Source organism: Lepisosteus platostomus, chromosome 19, assembly GCF_059453375.1.
Source record: "Lepisosteus platostomus isolate fLepPlt1 chromosome 19, fLepPlt1.hap1, whole genome shotgun sequence".
In the NCBI taxonomy this organism is placed as follows: Eukaryota; Metazoa; Chordata; class Actinopteri; order Semionotiformes; family Lepisosteidae; genus Lepisosteus; species Lepisosteus platostomus.
The window spans coordinates 8,798,296-8,812,567 of record NC_142629.1 but is presented as its reverse complement, the minus strand read 5'-3'; the positions used below and the strand labels follow the sequence as shown (position 1 = coordinate 8,812,567).

At 41.0% G+C, this 14,272-nt stretch overlaps 1 protein-coding gene across 7 annotated transcripts; it reads right to left on the bottom strand.

Moving 5' to 3' along the window:
- Positions 1–6,294: 6,294 nt before the first annotated feature.
- On the bottom strand, positions 6,295–14,033 carry LOC148645080 (carbohydrate sulfotransferase 12-like). 7 transcript variants are annotated; one of them, XM_088612599.1, is made up of 3 exons: positions 13,911–14,027; positions 10,669–10,736; positions 6,295–9,121 (listed from the first exon to the last, which is right to left on the bottom strand). In XM_088612599.1, the coding sequence occupies exon 3, from the start codon at positions 9,046–9,048 to the stop codon at positions 7,741–7,743; it is 1,308 nt and encodes a 435-aa protein (XP_088468725.1). In that variant the 5' UTR covers positions 9,049–9,121; positions 10,669–10,736; positions 13,911–14,027; the 3' UTR covers positions 6,295–7,740. The 7 variants fall into 7 exon arrangements, with proteins under 7 accessions (XP_088468725.1, XP_088468728.1, XP_088468723.1 ...); XM_088612602.1 differs by lacking the exon at positions 13,911–14,027 and adding an exon at positions 11,798–13,335; XM_088612597.1 differs by lacking the exon at positions 10,669–10,736 and having other exon boundaries at positions 13,911–14,033.
- Positions 14,034–14,272: the final 239 nt, after the last annotated feature.

Genomic DNA, 14,272 nt, shown 5'->3' with positions numbered 1-14,272 from the left:
GTGGGCGTGGCAAGACTGAAATGAGTCAACCAAGCGAATAATTCATATAAAACGCCGCGGGTTTCATACACGACAATACAGTGTGCTGAAAGCCGAAAGGAAAAAAAGTTCCCCTTGCTCTTTAAGCAGTGCTTGATTGTTTTGTGATCTTTTGCGATCTACCGGGTTGATTGCATACTTGATCTTGTGGTTTTCTGTGGTAAAACTGTGATTTTGTACTTAAAAGTAATACTCTTTAAGTTTAACGATGGTTGCTAAAAGGTCTGAATTCGAGTCGCTATTAAGCACTCTCTCTAGCAGCGACAGGTCTGACCACGATCTCTTCCATATCTCCGTCAGCGGAGAAGCTAGAATAAATCTCCATTCTCTGAGAGAGCTAGCGAAGGACATTGAGAGATTTGACCCCGCAGTGTCAGAGAATAATATCGAGAGTTATATTCAGGACCTCAGGTATAACCTGCAGTACCTGCCAAACGCCACAGAACAGGAGAAAGTGTTTCTGGTTAGAAAAACTACCAGCAGAGCTGTACATGAGTGGATGGCTAGGCAGATGAAAGAAGTCTGTAATGACTTTGAGCAGCTTTGTCATGCACTTATCGAAGAATACAGTGCGTTTATTGACCCGACTGCCGCGATAGCCGCCGCTCTTAACATTAAGCACGAGAGAGCAGAGTCCCCTCGCGAATATTACGAGAGACTTAGACGAACTTATTTTGCAGGGCGAAATGATGAGGGTTGCGAAGAGAACACACATTTCAAGGGTTTATTCATTGCGAATCTCCACCCATCAGTCAGAAATATGATCTTAATGCATACAGATGCACACACCATGAAAATGACTGATATTAAGAGATTCGTGCAGAAAGCCTGGGAGTATGATGTCCAAAGTCGCTCTGAGAAAAAAGCTGTTAAAGCGACTGTGTTCGCCGTCAGAGCCAGCAGGGTTAACTCCCTCCTGCTCGAAGGAGCACAGGTTCCTGAGCTGGCTAAGCCCCGTTCCAAAGCACTCACACAGGACCGCACCCAGCGTCCTAAGTGCCATGAGAACACCGGGGGAGGGAAAGGGCTAGATAAAGCTGAACAAAAGGATTCAGTAGCCGCCCGCCTGGCCAGGCTTGAACAAGCTTTATTAAGACAGGGACAACCGCTCCCCAAGGCTGCCGGAAACGTGAATGAGCTGATACTCTCCACTGGAGGAGGCGGAGACCCGCCCCCTCTCCCTCCCTCAGTCTATCTGATTGAGCGGAAGAGTTCCTGCCTGGATAAGGTCAGCCACTCCCAAGCGAGTGCTGACTCCACCCCTGAAGTCACAGAGCAGGCAGTAAAACAGAGAGGAAAAGCAGGAAGCTTTTACCTCAAGGCTGCCATGGGAGATGTCTTACCCAGTGAGACACTGATTGACACTGAGGTTGAAAGGTGTTTGATGTCACACGGCAAGCTCAAACGGGTAGAAAAAGAAAAGGGCATGCGACTCAGAGAGGAACCTTTGGTGGATCACCAGAAAGGCAAAGTGTGGAAACAGGTCAAGGCTCCTAAGTCTTCTGTACAGAAGGAAAGGGGGGCCAAGAGGCAGACTGTGCTCACACAGTGCCCACCGAACACAGAAGCCCATGCGGAGATTCCTTCTGTTCCCTCTGGACAAGAAATAAAAATATTTTCTTGTTCCCCGAATATACAGGGAAGTCGTGTCCCGGCCGAGGTCTCAACAGCCTCCCTGCCACAGGAGCGGTGCTCCAAGCAGCCGCCTGATCCACCAGGTAAAGCACACACCTTTTACATCCCTAAAGAGGAGCAGATCTCCCCACCTGGCGATGAAAAGGAGCTTTCCCTGTGCACCCTGGCACCCAAGAGGGGTCAGGACCACCACCCCGCAGTGGTGGAAAGGATCCAGATGGCAGGAGAGCAGGTTGGTGATGTAGCCCCCACCCTTAGCCCTGAGAGGTCCTCTATTAGTGAGGATCTGCTTGAGCAGCTGTCACAGGGCCACCGCCAGGTGCCCCTGGTGCAACATTCACAGGTTAGACAGGAGGTCCAGCTGGACGCTGAGACTACTGCGCTGTGGACACACCTGATCCCAGATGCTGATTCCCTCTGCTTTGACCCAGGGAACCTGCAGTCAGGTAACATTATTTCTCACGACTACCAGGTAGTGAGTGAGACTGACCTGATTGTTCCTGCCTCAACGGCAGGGTTTCCAACACACCCAGTCCCCCAGAAGGGACAGGGAATGAAAGCCGAGCCGGTTTTCTTACAGCCACCAGCTCAGTCTGTCAGTCTGAGTCTGACCAACAGTGGTTCAGCCAGACTGGAGCTGGATGGTCAAGTCACCCGCCTGCCAGTGCAGGACATCGCAAAGAGAGGTGTCAGAATCCCCGCCTGCACTGACATGGGCCTGGTGAGTGATAGTAAGTTCAAAGACAGTGAACTAGCTATCCCAGTGCTGGGGCAGCTCCCTGAACCCCTAGCGAGGGAAGGGGGGAGCGAGCAGGTGTCCTACACCTACCCCCAGCAAACGATTGGAAACATGCCGATAGAGGGATTCCTCACTCAGGAAGTGTGCAGGGTGGACCTGAACAGTGAGAATAGGATAACAATCCCAGATCACTCAGGTGCTCCAGATGACCACTCAGCCGAGGGTCAGGCATGCTCCACCACTGCACCACCCCCTGCAGGGTTCCTAGAGCACAGGCATGAACAAATCGAAAAAGCAAATGCCCTGGAAAAGGAGGAGCAGCATCAGCAGCTGCGTCAGATCTCCCCAGATTTCCAGGATGTTGGTGCCCAAGATGCCACATGGCATACTGAGAAAGACACCATGTACACGCTGCACCAGCTTAGAAAGGCAACAGTCACTCAGAAGGAGATGACTGGGATCAGCCACCCGAAAAGACTTTTGGGAGGACTGATTGCTGCCGCCACTGTTGCACGTTTGCTTTTTCTGGTAGGTTTGTGTGCTACTGGCACTCTCACCCTGACTGCCCCAAGAAGGCAGGTGTCAGAGAGGCCAGAGGGTAGTGACAGACTGTATCGACAGCAGCAAAAGTTGGAAAGCTTAGGGAAAACCCTACAGGCAACTTCCTATGCAACAGGGTTAAACCTTATTCCCCAAACAGTGGACATGATTGTTGGTGTTATACAGTGGGTTTATGCTTGTGTGCAACAGGCCAGAATGTTGACACAAGACCTGTTAAGGGAGTTTAGTGCCACTGTGGCCAGTCTAGCCATGGCACAATTCCCAACCCACTTGATTCCACTCTTCTCAGTAGAGGAGTATGTGACATTAACCCCATCGCTCATAGCTCACCCAGAAGGCAATCCAAGATTGAATTCGGTTCCAAGTCTTGAGATGGGTATGGCTACCAAAGCTATCCATTGGCTGTGTCTAAACGATTCACCAATGAAGGGTGTAAAGCTACTAACGAGCAGAGGGAGGTTAATGGACCCCATGAAGAGCAGGTGGGAAGTAAATGGCTGGTCAGCACACCACATTTAACTGACACTATGACTTGTGACGGGCATGATACAGCTACCGCAATGCAGCTACCTAATCAAACAGTTTTCCTGTAAGTTCCCGAGGAGGCCATAGTACAGCATGGTAACTTAACACTGTACGGTCTGGAACCAGACGATATAAGACCAAACTTGAGGTCTTGGATGCCTTCAGGTGCCACACTATTGAATTGGATAGAAATCCAAGAAACAGTAAGCCCTGAAGAGGTACAGGTAGTTAGTTTGCTTTAATGGAACAAACCTCCAAACCACCCTAGCAGATACCCAACACAGGTGTTGTGGTTTATCGGAGGGCTGGGAACAGGAACCGTTGTTATTGTAACACTACTGCCGGGTAGTTGGATCATGACTGACAGTGTACTCTGAATGCTGTACTCTCGCATCAAGATGTACTCTGGGTAGCATGAATGAGTCAAAGGTAGCATGTCAAAAGAAAGGAAGTGACTTCTCCCCAAATATCTACTACAGAGGTATCAGATATTGACAGTGAACTTCCTGATGTGTAATTCCTAGACTTAGATAATGTCTCCTACCGTGTTTATACATACTCCAGATGTTATTCATCCTGTTTGTTTCCAATGCTGGTTCCGGTATGAATTCTCGAGGAGTAATGTAGACATTTAAGATTAATGTTCTAATGGCAAGGGACATCACTTAACTCTGTTTTGTTTTGAAGGCAACAATGCCTCGGGACCTCGTGGCCTTCAAAAAGGGGGGATATGTAGCGGTGAGGCTTATTAATAAGGCAGAATTAAGTGTTTCTGAGCTTTCCCAAATTAGGCCTAATTTCTCTGTTCATCTCTGTGGTGCAGCCACAGAGAAAGAATTCATGCAAGCTGATTTAAGATGTTTTCTTGTGATAAGAAACCAGCTCCCAAAGGGGGATGCACTTAGCTAAGCCTGGCTATCATGATCAATGGTCATCCATTGGCGCCTATCTGTCTAGGGAGTGCGAGTTGGACATCTGGATTGCATTCCTAAGTGTCAGGAGTAAGTGACTCATATCTCACCTTGATCAACCAATCAGGGACTGGTAGGGCCGAGTAACCCACGTGGGACTCTGATGCCCATGGAACTTTCAGCCAATCAATGAGCTGAAGTTCCTCCAGGTAAAAACAGGCAACACAGAGATTCAACAAGATTCAGAAGGGATTCTGGAGAGGATTCTGTGGACTGTTCTAAAGGGAATTCAAAGGAGAATTCCAGGGCAGGACGGCCCAGGAGCAGAAGGCTCCCAAGGGCAGGACATCCTCGCAGCGCGCCTCCTGACCATCCTGAGACTCAGCCCGGACAACCACGGAACGGCCAGTGTGTCCGAGTGCCAGAACTTTCCTTTGTTCTAAGAGTCTAGAGTGGAGGTTGCCAGAGAGTAACCAGCAGCAGGCCTCGTGAACAGGTCGGAACTGTGGACAGCTGAATCACTATTCAGAACTAGCTCTTCATTAGGAACGAACCGGTCCTCTTCCTGACTTGCTGGGACCCACAGTCATCTTTTCTCCTGTGCACAAACTTTGCTAGTTAAAGCCAACACTAACTAGCCGGTCAGTGAGCATCAGCAGCGCACCGTCGCAAGCCGCACAGCACAGCCTGGCACCGAGCCAGAGAGCGCGGATTGGACAGCAACAGCCTGCAATTGTTTCTTTGTGCCCGCAGGAGATCTGAATCCCCAAAGATTGGATGAGTATTCAACTTCAATGCATTACAGCTCAAGAATTCAATTGTTATCCCAACCAGTTGATATCAATTTAATTCCTAAGAGTTATGTACTTGTTTCGAGTATCTAATGTAGAAGTTATAACCAAGTTCATTTATGAAACGGTCTTAATGAATGATATACTGAACGTATGTCCTCTTGATATATGTAACACTTCGTAACTGATTGAATATATATCTTTTGTATTCTGATAACCCTCTCGATAAGATCTGTTAGTTTAAGGCATATTCTATGTATTAATAAATGTATCCTCGTGTATTAGTACCTGTGTGAGTGCGTTGTTTGAGTTATGTCGCATGGTTGGACTCTAAAGCCATCAAAAGAATCAACTTTGTGATTTACTGCTACAATTAATAATTGTCTCAGTAAATGCCCAAACCCTACAGAACTGGTGCCTTCAGAGAGCCACTAACATTACATATTTGGCGTCCCTGAACGGCTATGAATCACTACACAACCGTTCTTTTCAGAATATCTGTTTTCAAATATTTTTAAACAATCATGGTATATCTGAAGTGTTTTTGGTGGGAATTATTTGAACTTCTCCTTACCAACTGGTGTATTAAACAGCAGTTGCAAAAGAACAATGCCACAGCGTGTTGTATTCCTTGATCACTGAAACCAAGGCATCAATGAGGCAATGCCCCCTGGCGCTCTTTTTAGTGACAACAGACTCAAACAACACTGCCACAATAAGCTTCTAAATTTCTTTACCATTGCATTACAATTTACACCTCTAGATTATGATCATGTACACAACCAAAAGAAAAGCAGGACAAATAAATCATATACAGTAGGTTGGTAGGCTTTCAAAATGAAAATCACTCACCTTTTCCCCCATCTATTCTTTATAGTCAAGAACATCATGCATTTGTGAACTGAGGCTTTCTTATTTCATTATACTTTTCTTATAAACAACAAGAGGACTTTATATAGATGAACAGTTACAAACACACATGAAACTAATTAACATCCCAGAAACTAATTAACAAATACTTACCAGCAAAACAGATACATGCAAATTCTATTCCTTTTCTAAATGCTTTAATGTTTAATAAAGGAAAAGAACATTAAAATAATACATTTTTTAATTTTATTAAAGACACAAAGACAAAATATCAAATGGCATATGCCACACAGTGAAAAAACACAAGTGAATTAAAGTCACACTTTAATGCATATAATAAACACTTAAAAAATGTTATCATATCTCAAAAATGGTATTCCAGTTAAGTTACACAGAAAACAAGACTCCAAGGGGTTTAGCCTCATGAGATAGAAGAGCAGGAGGGATACTGTATGTGCCTGTCTTTACTTAGCCTTTACAGTCTCCATAAAACCAGGTACATGATGTAAAGAAGAATTCTCTGATTCTTTAAATTATTCAACTAAAACCCAGCCTATCTTACCCTGAATAGATTTATATGCTAGTTCACACTTAAATCCATAAATAGTGGGGACTAAAACATTATATGTAGATTAAATTCTACAAGGGTCTGTTTAAAATCAAGCTTAATAAAGAGTTACAGAAATAAAAACAACTGGAGTTCCACTGGAATAATTCCTGTGCTATATGCACTTAGATATTATCATAAGAAGTAAAACAAAATATCTGAGAACAAAGTGTCTGAAAATGAAAAGCAAGGAAAAGTCAGGGTTATGAAATAAACAAAAACGTTGTTATAAATCTCTGAAATGCATAAATATCCCAATTTTTATACCTTATTTTAATAAAATATTTTACAGTCTGAAATATTTCAATTTCCCTAATATAAAAATAGAACAACTGTATTGCTCAACTCACTGAATACAAAACATACAATGTAGTGGAGTCCCAATGAAGCACCAATAGAATGCTGGCAACTCAAAAAACAAATGCTTTTATTTCAAGTTTCATGAACGTCTCTTCTTACTAGTTAACATTAATTTGCATAAACATGCACAACTGCAGCTCATCTATAATATACTGTATGCAGCTCAGCAATGTATTTAAATTATTCAGAGCTGTTCTGCTATAATTTGTTAATCCAGAAAAAAAACATTGAAGCTATAACATGAATTTAGATGCTAATTAATTTCCTTTAGATTGGTGACTGAAAAAGTAGATTTTTTCTAAATACATCACCCACAAGTATTTCAGTCTATGCTTTAGATTTACATCTTGTTAATTTAGATAAAAATGTAAGTCTCACACTTTTCACAAAGCAGTTGTGCCGCTTCAATCACTCAATCTCTTTTTCGGCCCTACCAAATTAAATTTATAAATACCATGTCCCTTTTTTGTTTTAAAATACTTTTTTAAATTTCAAGTTACCTACGGGAATTAGCTGACGATTATGCATGCAGGGATGTACCAGGAACCTTATAGAATATAAAACTATTCCATCTTTAATGCTACCTTATAGTTACACCAGAGAGGAATGTTTAGACTTCACACATGGTGTAAGTGAGAGTAGAAATACAGCTGGTAAGTTATAAAAAAAAGTCTTTCTAAAAACACATTTTCATAAAAGCCCTTATTCGTGCAATAGTTTTTCAGGTTTTGAGTATCCAAACAGTGTAAAGTCTGCTTCATAAAGTCTGTACAATTCCCTCCTCCATTTATAGGGAATACTGGCAAACCACTCCTCCTCCCAGCTGCTCGCAGTTCGGTTACGATATCCTGGTGGGAACTGGACAATGTTATCAACCCGGAGAATGCGAAGCAAATGCTCTGCATCATCTTCCAAGGTTTCCAACTTCCCCACAAAGTCGTAATTTATTTGACAGGGATGACACAGCCTATATACTTGTCTCCAATGCTCATTGAAGGGCATCTCTTGTTCTGTCTGAGGGTCTAATAAATACTGAATAAAGTTAGAAAAGGAGGGTCGAATTCCTGCTGCAAAGGCCTTAACAACTGAAGCAGGAGGGTCCGTATAATTGGAATACTTTTTTAACATAACAACAGCAAATCTCTTGTAGAAGTCCTCATTCTCTTGAAGAAATTTATTCCTGTAAGCAGAGATCAGTCTGACAAAAGGGTCTCTAACAAACAGAAACTTAGTGTATTTCTTCAGCTTGATTTTCATCAGGTGCCTTGAAAACTTGCCATAGCGCTTCCAGAACTTGTTGAAAGTGAAATGGAGGCTGCTATTGTGAACATGTTCTAGTGGGATGTCAAGGGGATTGTGGTAAGGGACACCGTCATTTAAAAGGCTCTCAGTCAGCACAATCATGATGCGCTTCCAATTGCTGCAAGCCACTTTGGGCACATAGCAGTAGATGATTCCATGTCGGTCGTCAACAATCAAATGATCCAACTCCTTGTTTGGAATATCATCAAAAGTTCTGTTTTTCCCTGGGAAGTCCAGGGTGTTGTTTGTGCACACATCATGAAGCAGCTGCTTCCTGATGTTCTGTCTTTGTTTTCTTTCGGAACTAATAGGAGCCAAATGGACTTTCCATGCACGCTGAGGAACATATTCCTCCTCATGCTCTGTAATCTTCCCAGACATTTCAAGTGATGTTTTTTGGTCCTCCCTTGAATGCATGCTGGGCTCGGTGGTGGCCTCCAAGAACTGGTTAATAAATGCATCAATGTCTGATAAAAAGGAGGTCTCTTTGTCAAAATCAGTCTTTTCTTTGGGGATGGAATGACTTTCAGCAAGATGGTGTGAAGACTGAAGTCCAGATATGGTAGTGTGAAGATAAAAATGTGTTGCTCCGACATCATCCCAATATATTATGATCAGCAGGATCATAAAGAGGGAGCCCAAAATTAAGGAGATTCGAAAAAGTCTTGACTTTCCCATTTTATCCAGTGCAAAAGCTGTATCTTCCATTCTTATCTTGGCTCCAAGCTTCTATCTTCCCCCCTCAGGAGATGTCATCATCATGTCAACATCAACATCAACCCTGTATGTATAAGCAATAACACAAGTGTGAGTGAAAGACCTAGTGAAAGATGGCATGATAAAACCTTTTTAGGAACAAGATGGAAGACAATAGCTGAAAACTGAACGTTGTGAAAGAATATCTAGGAAACCTTCATATGGTAGTACATTAACAAATGACTAATCTAAACAGGAGAGAGCTTTTTAAGTATTTTTCATAAGTCTGATATGTCTGCCTATTGTCAATAATGTAGCCTTCTCTGGCAATGTAAGCATTGCGTTTGCAGGTCTGCAAAATGCAAGGCTCCTAGTCCTGTTGTTTTTTATGCTTCTTATGCACATAAATAAAGCATAAAAACAAAAATTAGCTATATAATACAATTTAGATATTTTTATTATACCATCCCAAAATTGTGTACCAAAGGATCATTATCCACAAAACATACAGCATGCTTGCTACATGTTGCAGGGGGTTGATAGTGTGGAATAATGCCACCAGTTCCCCTGGAATGTCATTCAAAACCCTATGGCTGGAGTGAATGACCAGTTAATGAGGTAACGGGCCCAAGTAAACAGAATGGTACCAGAGCATGACTCAGGAGCTATCTACTTTCAGAATCACTTCAAAGATAGTTGTGACGACCTTTTTTTGTGGATGTGGGCAAAGACCTCTGCAACCCCAGCAGTCCTTCATACCAGGAGATCACAAAAGAACATGTAGTCTAGAATACCATATCATCTGCCACTGTTTTGTATTTAACAAATAACATGACAGGAAAAATAAAAGAAATTAAAATAGAACTTTGATTCATTCGACAGTATCATATAAGTGTGGAAAATGTAATTTGGTCCTGCGGTTTCAACGATGTGTGTACTATTGTGTTGATGACAAAAAAAAGGCTGTCGAAAAGCCTGTTTACTGCTAAATAAGGAGAAGAGAAAAGTGTAGGTTATAAGGTGCACAGAAAACTGAGATCCAGAAAAACTTCAGATGATATTGTATATAGTGTTTATGACAGGAATATATTTCTAAAAAAATCAGGTAAGATTTAATTACTAATACCCTCTGATAGACAATACACATCCTGTGTAGCTATGTACAGATCCAGCCATTCAAAATGCTCGAAGTACGCTGTGTTAAAACGCGGTAGGCGTGGTGCATCATACTTCATGCTAATTAGATTATGATAATAGAATCCGGAAGCACCTTGTAAGACCTTTTAAAAACACCAGGTGGAGCTAATAAAGCTTAACATCTCATGTACAGCATTTGAGCTGTCACCAGAAAATGCCCGGTTTCGAATCCCGGTCACTGCCGAGGGACAATCTCTTTCCAATTAAGAATTTAAGTTGTATACTCTTTAGACTTTTAATAATTTTAACTGTGTATTACAGCATGTTAATCATTAAACATTAAAAAGTCTGCATATTTTATAAAAGCAAGATTGCTCAGTTGGACAAAAGTGCACAACCTTCCACCTTCATCATAAATATTTTAATTATGCAGAAATATTTTATGCATCAAAGTCTTTACGGAAGATATTATTAATAGTATTAATAATGAATGACCTTGGACAGCTGTAAGCTCAAAGTATTGTCGTGGTCCACTTTCTTTGTAACCGTCTGCACCAGTTTATCTGTTGCGACACAAAAAGACTTTATTTTTTCCATTGACAAATTGTAACACCACAGCATTTCATTGATCTGATCACATATTCGTTTTCAATCATACAAAATACGTTTTGAGAATCTCCGATTCACCATGCCTATAATGGGTTCCTGGAGATTCCTCATAAACTAGATTAATTTAGGAACATAAACATATTATGTAAGCTGTATATGGCTGGTATTGGTAGTTTAAATACCAGTATTCCACTTTCTTCCCAAAACATTTTAAGCATTAAAGTCTTGCATTCGGTTACAAACTGTGGTTATTTTGGAAACGTTTTTACGTGCGCCTTCTGACTATATAACGTTTATATACTTTGTAAAAAGTTATAATGTTTGAACCTTTTCTGTGAATACTTACGCTCATTAACACAGTAAAAAAATGCAGTACCAAAACTACCAATACCCGCCATATACAGTTTACATAATATGTTTATGTTCCTAAATTAATATCGTTTATGACCTTCAGACGTGTTATGCTCCTCTTCTTTTTATGCTCACCAACTAAAATTTCCCTTGAGTTGAAAAATTCCATATGAATATTCAAAACTAAGAGGATTAAACATGCACAGTAAAGAGATTAAATGATTAAATCATTTCACTTACAACCAATGCACCACGAGTGCCCCCGTCAGTCATTTTGGCCAGCCAAGTCACATACCGCGGTACAACGCCGTGAACTGTGGGTAATTTTGGGCGGTACGGGGTTGTACTGTGCATTTTGAATGGCTGCATATTGTATTTATACCATCACTGTTGCATAACAATACACAATGCAAGTTCCATTATACTTTCATCCACAGTATTTGCGTTCCGTTAGGCCTTTGTATTCTACTTCGGCCATGTTATTCACAATATTTAATGGTAAATTCTAATTCTAGTCTTTTAAAACATTTTACTTTCTGAAGTGAAAATGTCAAGGGGAAAAAATAAAAACACCCTCCAGGTACTTTCAAGAATTACATGTTTTGAAATTTTCTGTATAGAACAAACTGTGGTGACTGACTTCAAGTTAAACATCTAAACTCACATCCAGGTGCAAGGAAACCTGCGCCCCTCCTTCCTACTGAAAACACTCTGATGCTGAAGAGCTGGTAGTAGTGAAGTGTCATTTTAACCACATCCAAGACACCAGTACAGGAGCTCACACACATTCTCTAAACTTTGCCCACCGTGGAAAAAGAAATCACAAGAAATTCTAGTGGGTCTCCTGTAAGATCAATCAGAAGAGCAAAGCAGTTCTCACAATGCAGACAAGTCCACAGTTAGATACAACATATTTTTTTTTTACATTGCAATTGCATCCAAGATGAAAAGCAAGGTGCGGAGGAGTCTCCTTAAACATTTTTCATTGGTTTCAGTGCAGTGTGTTAAATTAAACTTTCTATTTTATGTGAAATAAATTACCATTTCAGAGAGTAGAATTCAAGGTGTCCAAACCTTGAATCCTCATAGGCGCGTAAGTCATAAACAATTATAATTCACTGCAGTTTTTTTTTCTCATAGTGTAAGCCCATCCTGTTTTTTTTTACATTTGTATACATAGACAGTTAGCACTTAATTAGGTAAATTTACATTTAAAACACCTTACATTTAAAACACTACCACAACTGACTTTATTTGACTTTAAATACAGTATATCTGTTCACCCCTGAGAAGTAAAAAAACATAAATAAATCCAACAAAGCTAAGCCTTAACTTTTCTAAAGCCACTTTTCAAAATTCTGAAGCACTAACGATTCCACAAATCACAATGACAAATTCAATAGTACAATCTGTTTACTGTGAAAAAGAACCCCAAAGACTTCATGTGGAAAATGTTCTAAGATGACTCAACCCTCTCACTGCCATTTCATCAGTCACACACACAATCTAGAAAACGTTTTAAAAACCAAATGATCACTAATAAAAATGCATGTCTTTATGCTAAATAGATTTAGAATGTAAGTCAAACACATATATCATCAGACATGTTTTACAGTTATAAAACACTTGGAAGCTGCACTACGCAGCTATTTTCAGGAACGTGGAATAAATGTTTGAGTAAGCATCCCAAAATCATTCAGAGAAATTTGACATCGTGGTAAACTTTTCTTCACAAGATCTGAAAGCTAATCTTACGATGACGTCAAACCCACTGTCTCAAAATCAGTTTTAGGAAATAAAGATATATACTATTCGTTATTTTTAACTTGTAACAACAACATCACCCAGAGTTAACTAGAAAGCAGCTACTGGGGTTTTAGTGCGTGATTTCTTAGGCATTTTTGAACATCAATAAAGTTGTTTTTCTTTCTAGTTGATGTTCGGCTGCAAGACTCAGTTCAGGGAAATACAGGCTACGAACATGTCAAATTATGGATGAAGAGTGTTTAAGTGTACCGAAAGGGAAGAAAAAATCCGCTTTGAATTTGATTCTATATTATACCAACATCCCATTATTCTAAGAGATGTTGATGATACGAAACAGATGATTTAACATTTGAACATTCTAGGATTTAGTAGTAGAAGGAAATGTGTCACAGTAAAAAATGTACATCCGCGCTATGTACGATTCTATTTTAAATCACATTCAGTTAATTGCTCCTTTCAGTTCTGCAAACTCACTTTCCATTTCAGTAATAAACGTCCTGGCTTGCTGTTTCGTCTAGGTCATTTCATTCATCATCCAAAACGTCCACAGTAGATATATTTAATTTTGTTCAGATTAGGTGTCGTGAGTAAAGTTAATTCATGGTTCGAGTCTACCGTGTACAATACAGTCCTTTCACCGAGGCTTCGCTACAACCCAGTTCCTTTTTCTGCGGCTGTTCCTCAGCCAGCTGACTTGCATATCCTTCCTCGTCTGCCAACATCATTACATTTAGCACAAGGAATTTCTCCGCCGTCCAAAATTATCTTACGTTTTCCCTACTTCTACATCTATCTAACCCCGAATATTTCATCTGGTACCCCTAACGATTTCATATTCACTTTTTTCCAAACCTCTCCAAAAACATTCAAGAAATGACACATTTTTCGACTGTTTACGACTTTTGTATACGAACAGGCGTAATTTATTTAAGTTAATAGGCACTGCATATTTCTTATAGATGATCTACCCTGGTTCGTGCGATCTCCTGGACCTTGCAACATCTCCTCACCTCTCGCCCTGGTCCGCAGCTGTAACTCTACGCCTCCCCACCCAAATCTGTATCTGTATCTGTGAGCAGCTCTGCTTGCCGCCTGGCTGCCACACAGACCTAGAGGAATCGAGGGACTGGAAGCTCGCGAGATTTCGCCTTACTTGCTTTTTACTGGAGAGGAAGTGTGGCAAGAGCATAAATATGAAAATGAATACTAGATGGGACGTATAGCGGCATTTTCAATGTATCTCTGTGCTTAAGAGGTCTAGTCTTCCTATCACACAAATTTAGCTACAGTTGAAACAATTGTGCCCACTGCGCATTGTGTATGTCCGCAAAAGATGATCAAAGGAACGAGGCCAGAATGAAGTTAGAAATGT